The 11859-nt window shown below is 33.0% G+C and overlaps 1 protein-coding gene across 1 annotated transcript; it reads left to right on the top strand.

The window, feature by feature from the left end:
* Positions 1-2375: 2375 nt before the first annotated feature.
* Positions 2376-4827, top strand: LOC129306876 (L-type lectin-domain containing receptor kinase VIII.1-like). The gene is given in 2 exon segments (XM_054947650.1): positions 2376-4312; positions 4315-4827. Coding segments are annotated over 2 exon segments (2124 nt in total). The 5' UTR covers positions 2376-2514; the 3' UTR covers positions 4641-4827.
* The last annotated feature ends 7032 nt before the right edge of the window (positions 4828-11859 follow it).

An 11859-nucleotide genomic window follows, 5' to 3' on the forward strand; every position in this document is an offset into this window, starting at 1 on the left:
TTTTCATATTTAATTTTATTTAATAGGTTGTCTCGTATAAAAATAATGGTTGATTAGTATATTTAATAAGGATATTTTTAGAAAAAAATGTTAATTATACATTAAAACATTAAAAATGCCTTATATTTGATATATTTAAGAGAGAGTATTTATTATATTTAGAAGCAAGATGTAAAAATTTTTAAAAATTTAAAATTTACTCATTAAAAAAATGTATATTTGTTAATAATAATTTATATTGTAATTGACAGTGAGTATTTAATAATTAATTCAGGGACACAAACACACTCATGCACGCTTCACAAGTTCTGCACTAATAGTTCAAAAATATACATAATATTTCTAGGGAGAATGATAACTGCATTCTAATGGATCAAATTAATGATAATTAAATTTTTAATAAAATTTTTAAAAAATAATTGTTAATATTGATTCAAACAATTATAAATTAAAATTTTTTAACTATAAATATAATATTTAAATTTTAAATATAATAATTATTTTTCAATTTGAATTTATATTTATAATTATTTAAATTAATATTTATAATTTATTTTACAGAAAATTTTATAAAAAATCTAACTATTATTAATTTACACTTTAAAATTTTATTGTCCTTCTCTTTAGTTCCCAATGTGACGTTCGTGAATGGTAAGCCAAAAAGCTAATTATGATAGTTGTTTAAAAAGGAAAAAAATCTGAATGGGATTTTGCAGATCGCAGTGGATTTCTTTCCATCGAACCGGAAGTCTGGAACACATTGAAATTGAGAGCAGCCAGCAGCCCTTGAAGGAGCGTGATGTGCACGCGTTTTTCCAACCACGTGCCACCTCATGCCTGGCGGTAAAAAGCATCAGTGTTATGCACTTTTGCTCGTTCACAGGCCAAGCCTGTCTTCCAGAGTCAGTAATTTTGGTGAAATGAATTTATTTAAATTAAATTTAAAATATTTTATTTTTTTAAAAAATTTATATAACTAAGTCAAATTTAACTTTAATAATTTTGATCTTTACGTTTATTCTAGCTTGAATAATCAAAACTTTTTAAAATATTTTTTTATTTTTTAATCAATTTTAATTTTTAAATAATTTTGTTAAAGATAAAATATTATTTTAACCTTAAAAGAATAAAATAAAAAATAATAACTTATTAACTTTGTACCTAAATAGCTCTGTTATTGTTTTGTTCTATTATATATAATTTATTCATGAATATTTTTTTTACTTATAAATTAATGTCTTAACTGTTTAAATATTACTCTCATCATGATCATATATAAATTTTATATATTTTAATTAAATTATTTTTTTAATTATGATTAAATTGATCTCAATTCAATCACAGTTAGATTAATTTAAAATTATTATCCTGATTAGTTTAAAATTTTTTAACTTTTAAATAAACTATACTTTTTATTTTTAAAAATATTAAAAAAATAACCATCATTATATTATATAAAACAAAGTCATGAGTGAAATACTATGTTTTTTGGAATTGTTTTTCTTTAATTTTTTATATTATTTAACTCTTACATAATATAGGTTTTTACTCTATTTTATTCTTTATTTTTAATCAAATCTTATGTAGATGATAACAAACTAATTATTTAAAAATATTTTATTTATTATATTTACGTAGTAGTAGAGTTAGAAATTCATACATGTTTCAAATTTTATTTTTAAAATTATTTTAAATTTTATTTTTACTTTAAAATTAATAATATTATTTTATAAAAAATATAAAATATATATTTTTTGGATCTGTAAATAATATATAAGACTCAAAACTTTTTTTAAAAAATTAGGTCTTAAAAATAAAAAAATAATATTTAAATACATTATAAATATTATTTTGAGATATTTTATTGATTAAAAATAATAAAAATATGAAAATACAAATATTTTTTATTTTTTTAAAAAATAACTATGATAATGCACTCAAATATATAATATTTTAATATAAAATGATATAAGATTTAAAAAAATTTATTACATTTTATATATTTAATTTTTTTTTGTTTTAGTATTTGGTCTTGTTTAAGTTTGGCTCAAATTTTTTTAAATTTATTGAAATATCTAAATAGACTCAAATATTTAAAAAATAATTTTTTTTGAATTCAATTCTAAATTCTTAGAGTGGGTTTGGATTGATTTGTCATGTTTGGCTCTAACCAAGGACTCTACTATCTCGAGTATGTTGAAGCAAAACAAAAGAAAAATTTATATATACACACATATATACACGCACATAATATCATAAAAACAAGCCGTTGGAAGTAACACGTGTCCTCCTCGCTCTCCTTGGGATTCCATTCCCCATTCCCTACCCCCTCCTCCATGGTATATTTCTTTGCTTGGATTGGCTCAGCGCTGTTTCAAGGCAAAGAATACAAGCCCAAGTCTCTCGTCTCCCTTATCTCTGTGCCTCCGTCTTATTCTTCTTTCTCTATCACTCTTCAGCAATCGAGCCTCTCGCACCTGCAATTTTGCGATGGGTTCTTCCCAAAACTGAGCAATGTTGGTACTTTCCTTTGCATCTTCGAGTCCCATCATTGCCACTTTTACACTTTTCCTCTGCTTTTTCAACACTGTCTTTACTTTCGCAGCCACTGAATTCGACTTTGGCACCTTAACTTTAAGCAGCTTGAAGCTTCTGGGCGACGCTCACTTGAACAATGGCAGCGTCAGCCTCACCCGGGACCTCGCCGTCCCTAACTCTGGCGCTGGCAGGGCTCTCTACTCCAAACCAGTGAGATTCCGTCAACCTGGCGCTCGTTCTCCGGCGAGTTTCAAGACTTATTTCTCGTTCTCAGTCACCAACCTGAATCCAGGGTCCATCGGTGGCGGACTCGCTTTCCTGATCGCGCCGGACGATGAAACCGTCGGTGACGCCGGTGGTTCTCTTGGCCTCCTTAACGCGAAGAGCGCCGCCCCCTTAGGTTTTCTGGCGGTTGAGTTCGACACGCTCATGGACGTAGAGTTCAAGGACCTTAATGGAAACCATGTGGGTCTGGACCTAAACAGCATGGTTTCAACGGAAATTGGTGACTTGGGACCCATTGGAATCGATCTCAAAAGCGGTGATCTCGTGAATGTATGGATCGAGTACGACGGCTCAACCCTGGGCTTTAACATCTGGGTTTCGTACTCCAATCTGAAACCGAAAGAACCCCTTTTGACATTCAATCTCGATCTAAATCAGTACGTTAATGATTTCATGTACGTAGGTTTCTCTGGCTCTACGCAGGGAAGTACCGAAATTCACAGCATCCAATGGTGGAGCTTCAGCTCTTCTTTTGAACCGTCCTCATCTTCCCAGCCGGGTTCATCGGTGACGGCGCCGCCGCCCCCAACCGTCACTTTGATGAACCCAACCGCTAATTCCGTCACGTCGCCGCCTCCATCATTAGGTCCTTCTTCCGATTCAGCGTCAAGCACTCAACAAAAGGACAGTAAATCGTCCTGCCACAATGAACTCTGCAAGCAAGGTCCAGGAGCCGTTGCAGGTGTTGTGACGGCGGGGGCTTTTGTTCTGGCTCTGTTCGCCGGCGCATTAGTTTGGGTGTACTCCAAAAAGGTCAAACAAGTCAACAAGTCCGACTCACTTGCGTCAGAAATCATCAAAATGCCAAAAGAGTACAGCTACAAGGAGCTCAGAACAGCCACCAAGTGCTTTAATGCCAATAGAATAATCGGTCACGGCGCATTTGGGACGGTCTACAAGGGAATATTACCAGAGAACGGCGGCATTGTAGCGGTGAAAAGATGCAGCCATACAAGTCAGGGGAAGAACGAATTTTTATCAGAATTATCTATAATCGGGAGTCTCCGACATCGGAATCTTGTCCGTCTCCAAGGTTGGTGCCACGAAAAGGGTGAAATCTTACTAGTCTATGACTTAATGCCCAATGGGAGTCTCGATAAAGCTCTGTTCGAGGCGAGAACAACTCTTCCATGGCCTCAGAGGCACAAAATTTTGTTGGGCGTCGCCTCCGCTCTGGCCTACTTGCACCAAGAATGCGAAAACCAGGTAATTCACAGAGACGTCAAGACCAGCAACATCATGTTAGACGAAGGCTTCAATGCACGATTGGGCGACTTCGGATTGGCGAGGCAGACAGAACACGACAAGTCTCCAGACGCTACGGTGGCCGCCGGAACGATGGGTTACCTGGCCCCAGAATATCTCCTAACAGGCAGGGCCACAGAAAAAACAGACGTGTTCAGCTACGGCGCGGTGGTTCTGGAGGTGGCCAGCGGAAGAAGACCCATAGAGAGAGACGCTAACGGGAGCAATCTGGTGGAATGGGTATGGGTCTGCATCGAGAAGGGAAATTGCTGGTGGCGGCTGATCCAAGGCTGGAGGGTGAGTTCGGCGACGAAGAGATGAGGAGGGTGCTCATGGTGGGGCTAGCGTGCTCGCACCCTGACTCGCTGGCCAGGCCCACCATGCGTGGGGTGGTTCAGATGCTGGTGGGCGAGGCTCAGGTGCCCAGTGTTCCCACGACCAAACCTGCCCCTACTCTGAGTACCTCCCAGCTCTTGTTGAGTTTACAGGACAGTGTGTCTGACTTCAACGGTCTGATCCCCATGTCGTCTTCCTCGTCGGAGCACAGCTTCCACGGCGGAGATATTGTGTGATGGATATTCTACAGTCACGTCGGTTTTTTCTTAAGTTATCGACTCCTTGTATACATTATAGAGAGCGACACATTCATTTGTTGTATGTACATTACAATAACGGGAAATCAAGGGCGTTCATTTTTTTTGTCTTTCCCGGTTCTGCGACTCGGTCAACTTGAAAGCGGAAACAGCATTTATTCATTCACATTTTGATCTCCAATCATTCAATTTTGTGTTTATTAAGTTCTTCGTGTAGCTGGTCTAGAATGAAATTTGCTTGTTATTCAAACCATTATGTATTTTTTGTTGTCATACTTAACATGCGATGTAAATGACATAAAAGTTGTAATTGTTCTGCTCCAGGAAAGAACTATAATATAGACATTCTTGCGTTTGGACTATTGTGCTGTGAACTATCAATTCTATCCCCAGATAGTTTTAGTATTCAATTGTAAATAAAAGATTATTTTTCAAAAATTTATCTGCATATTACCAAAAAGTCAAGATGAACTCGGTGTTAATGAAAGCTAGGGGAGTGAGGGCAGATGTCATTATTTAAAGAATGTTTATAAAAAACCTTGCTAATGTCTGTCAATGCAATACTCTAATATTGGCAATGTGTTTGAAAATATGGGGGAAAAATTATGGACATGAATGAATGGTTGTTGTTTTTTTTTTTTAAAGAAAAAAACTTGGAGGGTATGTGATACCCGAAACCAATAAACAAATAAAGGTCGCGTGATTATTAGTTGGGAGAAGTGCGATAATGAATGAGGGCAACATTGTCTTGACTGGGAAGCACTAATTAATTAGAGCGGCATACATAGTCCAGGCCTTTGGCGTGTGCTACAATAGAATACATATGTTGCGACTGTGAGGAGAAGGTTGGAGAAGCAACGGGTGATGTGAAAAAGGGAAGAAAGTTTGAGTAGAAGCTGGGGAAAGTATGGCGGACTGGGAGGGTCCCGCCATCATCACCCACCTTTACGACAGGTTCACATCATTCCCAGCGGGAACAACATATTATAACAGAAACCATTATCCCACCGTTGAAAATACCTTGTCCACTTTTTTCCTCCCTCGTAACGGAACCTCCTCTCCTATTGGCTATTCTTAATTATGATTTTATTGCGCCCGCACACTAACAGCGCCGTTTCCTTTACCTCGTCCTTATCCACCTTCTCAAAGCAACGTTTCTTTGCTTTTACCAACTCTCTTTTCCCTTTTATCTTTCCCTACGCCCTTTCCCTTCTCTACCAGCATGCCGTCTTCAGTTTTATCGTGTTGAAACTTCCCTCCAGCTTCCCAGCACTTCTGGGCATCTATGATATGACGTCAACACATATCCTTATTGCATTCTCTGTGAAAAAGAGAAACTCGTTAAAGGGAAAGCAATAAAAAAAAAAAAGGCATTTATTCCTTTACAGTGGCGAGAATCGCTGCTGCAATATTTGGGAGCAAGTCATGCCTAAAGTCTCAGTAAAAGATATTGCTTTGTTGTTGATTTATGAGTATTTTTCCAATAACTTTTCAAGTGTGAAGGCGTGCCTGGTCCGGGTGAGTCCCAGACCCGACTCACCATTTTTTTTTTCAGTTAAAAACAAATGAATGCCACGGAGAGTTGAGGTGCGTCAAATGTGACAATCAGGGAAAGGAATGGAACGTTTTTTCAATACAAGGTTACAGAAACTACACAAAAAAAAAAAAGGAGTTCATTTTAGTTCATGCGAAAGGAATGAAACATGAGTAGGATACCAAGTGGGAAGGGTTGGGGCATAAATAATGAGGGGAGGGGGGTTGAGCAATGGGCCAGATCCAGCACAGCTTGTCAGTCTCATAATTCAATTCAATTCAATTCCAAGCTATTCATGCCTTGTTTGTTTGGTGTGCCTTCCCCTGTGTCCCTCCCCTCCCGTGAGTTGCTCATACCCTTTGCGTCTGATTGCACCCAACCCCACCCCTGCCCTTATTCCTCTCTTCCCCACCATCGCTTTTGTACCCTTGCTTGATTAATCACAGACTTGAGAGTTGAGACTTGTGTGACGTCGCTTCGCTCCTTATGGATCCCACCGTGCACAAATTCTTTGATTCTTTCCTCTTTCATACACCTGCCATCATCTCATTGGCCTGCTGCCCCCAACCATTTCTCCACTTCTGTCTCCTCTATCCAATTATATTAATTAATAAATAAATTTTTTTCAAAAAAAAAAACCATCATTTTAGACCCCGGCTGCCGCGCATAGCGCTAGCAGTGTCGCCTCCTCGTGGTGAACCCTCGTCGGTATCTGAGAAACTTGCCGCTTGGCTTCTCGACTTGAAGAAATTTATGTCCTTATAATATTTTATGACCTGACATTCTCTTGTGAATTGTGCGAAACTAATCACAGAAATTAAAATTTGACCCAACAAACAAAATAAAAAAAGGGAAAACAATATTAAATTGTGGAAGCAGATGTGGAGTGCGGGGAAATGGGAACGAGATTGAGTAGAGTAATGATTCTCGTGAGAATCTTGTGCCAGTGGGTGTCGTTTTTCCATTCTTCCACTTCACCGGTCACCATCCATATCCGAGATCACTTGGTGGAACTTGGTGTGCACTCTTCGTGATAGACAATTTTTTTTTTTTTTTTGGGGGGGGGGGGGGGGGATGGTTCAGCGGGATAGACAATATTAGTGCAAAGCATTCTACATAGCAGTGTTTGTGGTGTGCGTTCATGGGATCCGTGGTCAGCGTGTTGTCTATATATATGTTCGGTGCTTAAACCAAAATATCTCACGAATTTGGGAAAAAAAATGGCCCAACCTTAGAATAAAAAAAAAAACACCCCATCTATATCAATTTATAAAATATTTTTAAATAAAATTACACATGACAATAAAATTATTAAATATAATTTATAAATTTATATTTTAAAATAAAATATAAATTTTTAAAAATATCTTTCATTTAATATTTTATTTATGAAGGAATATCAAAAAGAGAATAAATTGGTAGGGTAATATTAGAAAAGAATTATTAATGATATCTTATTTTTATTAAATTATTTTATATTTTGAAACCATCAATCTCTTCTAAAAATATTTTTTAATTTGCAACCAACTAGGCTATAGTCTCTTTGTTAAAAAAATGTAAAATAATTTTAACCGAATATCAACTGTTAATAAAATAATTACTTATCTTTAAATTAATATTATATTTTTATGCTTACCCATATGTAATAGCTAAAATAAATATAAAGTGATTATTTAATAATGGTAACTTTTGAAAAAAAAATAATAATTATATCTTAAAATATTAAAATGTTTAATATTTTTAAATATTTATCCCTTTAAAAAAATTTATTATATTTTTCAAGCGAAGGAGTGCTTGGTAATCTCGTTCTGACGTGTTTTTGTCTTGCCAGTGAGAAGCCAGTGAATCGATTTACTCATAATGGGTCAGAGTCAAAGCCCACTAAACCGGGCCTGTTTGTTTACCAGGCTCAATATCATCTCGAGAACCCAAGGCTTGTTGTCCCGTTGACCCGTTCCATGAAAAAATTTGAGAGAAGTTAGTTATTGTTGGCAAAAAGACACAGACAAAAGCTAGTTATTAATTAATCTTCTAGTTTACATCAGTTCGCAATTTGGTCGCCATAATTTCTATAATTTAAAAAATTTTCAAACCAACCATCACAGCATGCATTACAAACTTGCAGTGGTTACATGGCTTGTCGTTATACTTTTGGGCTGATAGCAAAGCAATCACCTTACTTCACTGCTCAGGTGGCTCAATACCATCATGATTCATATTTAACATTTAACAGTTAAACTTCAGCCAAAAAACATTTACCCCATGCATTCTAAATTGTAAGATAATTATCCTAAAATATACAACAATATGAGGAGAGGAAAAAAAATTACTGATGATACTTTTTCAATATTACCTATTTAATAGATAGAGAATTGAAATGACACAATGTTGAATTGTACAAGGATATTTTTAAAAGTTTATAATTTTTTTTATGAAAAAATAAGTTTGTAGAGTGTTATTATTATATTTTATTACTATGTATAATTTTATGTCAAATTATCTTAAGTTGTGTTTGGATGGTGGGTTTTGGGTTGAAAATTTGAAATTGAAATCTTGCATTTAAAATTTATAGATTCTAAATTCTTTATTTGGATGATATAAAAAAAGTTAAATTATAACATTAAAATATTTTATTTGGATCTTACGTGAAACTTCAAATTTCAAATTTTGTGTCAGAATTGAAATGCAACTCAGATGATGTCGGCAACTCAGTCTTGATTAACGGCGGTGACATGTTCTCAGTTAACTTTTGTTGTTCAAACACAAATGATGTCAATAGTCTAATCTCAATTAGCAATAATTGTTTAGTCTTGGTCGACATCAGTGGCCTTATTATAAGCAACACCAAGATTAGCACAGGACAATTATAGTAGTCCAAGGGCTATAGAGTAGGCTTAGGTAACAACACTAGTACATTCACTGTTACTGGCAGAGTTTGGCGCTAGACGATGGAGGTGGATGGATCAAAAATGGTAATCACAAATTAGTCTTGGATGGTGATGGTCACAAATTGACATAGGTCAGATGTGACAAACTAGCACCAGATGATGGTAGCGAACCAACACTTAATGATGGCATTAGACTGGCATTTAATGATAACGGCAATGGCAAATCGATACTGGGCAACGGAGGAGGGTGGTCTTAATCAATGTTGGCAGTTTAGTCCTAAGCATCATAAAAAGTCCAATCTCGGTTGTTGCCAATGGTTTTGTCCAGTTTGGTGCCGACAATCTGATGCTGGTAAGCACCAGTTATCTAGTCCCAATTGTCTTCAATGGTTTGGTCTCATTTCGCCTCGATTGTTCGATCCTAGTCAAAATCAATGGTCCAGTCTTCATTGGTGTTGTCCATGCAATTCATGTCAAAGCTGGCCATTCAATCTTAGTTGGCGCCGGTAGTTCAATGTTAGTAGTTCGATCCTAGTTGTCACTTGCGGTCTTGATGGATGTTTGTTAAAGGTGGCGATGTTGAAGTCAAGAAAGTAGCAAAGTCAACGAATGAACTGATAAAAGAGATAAGCTTCTATTGAAATTTGAAATAATATGAATTTAAAAAGGATTTAAAATTTTAAAAGAATTCAGGTAGGATTTGAATTTATCATATTTTTAATTATCTAAATAATAAATTTGACTTAAATTCAAAGTTACATGCATATAAACATAATATTATAGTAATTTGGAATAGAATGACTATGACATTTAAACGAGATCAAATCATCGCATTTTTTGACGTCATCTTCATCTAAAAAGTGTTGTTGAAGATAATTGTTAAGGAAAGGAAATTGGGACTAATTTTGATTCGATTTATAGAAAACTTTATTATTTTTCATATGCACTTTTACTCATCTGTCATTATTAAATATTATAAAAAATTATTAAAAATAATTATTTTTGTTGTTATTAGATGGTAAAGATGAAAATTTATTACATTTTAAAATAAATTTAAAATTTTACTTAGTACCAGTAAAACATACTCCCTCCATTTATATTTATAGGAAAAACTATCATTTTTTCATATAAGTAAAATCACCTATTTTAATAAACATTATTACATATTTTTTAAATTACCCTTCATAATTTATATTAATAAAAAATAATCAATACATGATTATGTTGATTAACATAGAACATTTTAATTTAATCAATACAGTTTTTTTTATATGTAAAAATGAAGGGAGTATCTAAAGTGATTTATAAATCGAAACACATGGAATATGGTAAAAGAAATGAGCTTATCCTCCTCCTCCTCCGTTTAAGATTTTATTTGCTACCGGTTAAACATACCTAAAATGATTTATAAATTGAAACAAATGGAATATGGTAAAAATATGAGCTTATCTTTTTCTTCTTCAACTTTAATTTCAATTTCAAATGCAATTAATATATATAATTACGGGAAAAGTATTGCTAAGGACATGGAAAACAATATTTATTATGAAGGATCATACAAACTAAAATTAGACTGAAAGACTAAGATAAATATAGTTGACTATTATAATCTTAATATAAAATTTTTTAATAATACTTTTAAAACTAACTATAGTGCATAAGCCATTAAAAAAATTGAAAATTCTTTTAGAAATGAAGTTGTCCACTGCACAACACGCCGTTCGATTCCGGTAAGAGATCCACAAAACAGTACTTTTTTAAATAAAAAATAAAATATTATTATGAAAAATAAAAAAATAAAAATATCCTTTAAGAGTTCTAAAGTTATTGTTTTGAAAAATAAAAAAATAAAAAAAATATTTTATTATTATTTTTTATCTCAAAACCTATTATATAAAATATCAATTTTTAAAATAATAAAATAAAAATAATTGTAAACATATTCTTAAAAACTCTATCATTCAAGTGGTTCGAGAAAAAAAAAGCGGTTCAAGAAGATAAGAAAGAAAAGAAACGCCACCTTAGGACTTGATTGTTTTTCGTTTTTAAAAACAAAAAAATTTGTTTAGATAAATATTTTTCATTTAGTTGCTTTCAAAACTATTTTTATTTTTTATTTTTAAAAACAAAAAAATAGAATCAATTTTAAATTGTTTTTTCTTGCTTTTAAAAAACACTACATTTAATTATTAAAAATTATAATTATCTTGACTAATTTTTATTATTAATTATTTATCATTAACTGTCTATAATCATCATTATTAGTCTATTCTTTATTTTTAAAATTGTATTTCAAAAAAAATTAAAATGAAAAAAACACAAACCGCTCTTAATATATTTTTGTTTGAGAGATAAAAATTTAATTCCCAGAAGCCTTGGATATTTAAGAATTAACTTTATTGATAACAAGTCTTTTAACACTTATTTTAATATAATTTAAAATAAATAGATAATATTTGTAATTAAAGGGCAAAGAAATATTGTTAAGAATTTTTTTGAATTTATTGCATATTTTTTCAAATTTTATTGAATATTATTTTTAATTTCTTAAAATTTATTTTTTATTAATTTTATCATTTTATGTATAGGTGGCTACCTGAAAAAGAGAAGTAAGAGGATAAAGTGAAAAAATTCCTTTATCTTATTTTCGTTTCTTTTTATTTTATTTTTTTCTTTATTTATTTTTAATATTTTTTTCTTAAACTATTATGAATTCAATTAAACTCTCATCTATTCCCTCACAATTGCGCCAATTTTTTACTCAATTTTACTTCCT

The sequence above is a fragment of the Prosopis cineraria genome, unplaced genomic scaffold (genome assembly GCF_029017545.1).
Source record: "Prosopis cineraria cultivar Desert tree isolate PC_DT_omini unplaced genomic scaffold, ASM2901754v1 PC3, whole genome shotgun sequence".
Taxonomy (NCBI): Eukaryota; Viridiplantae; Streptophyta; class Magnoliopsida; order Fabales; family Fabaceae; genus Prosopis; species Prosopis cineraria.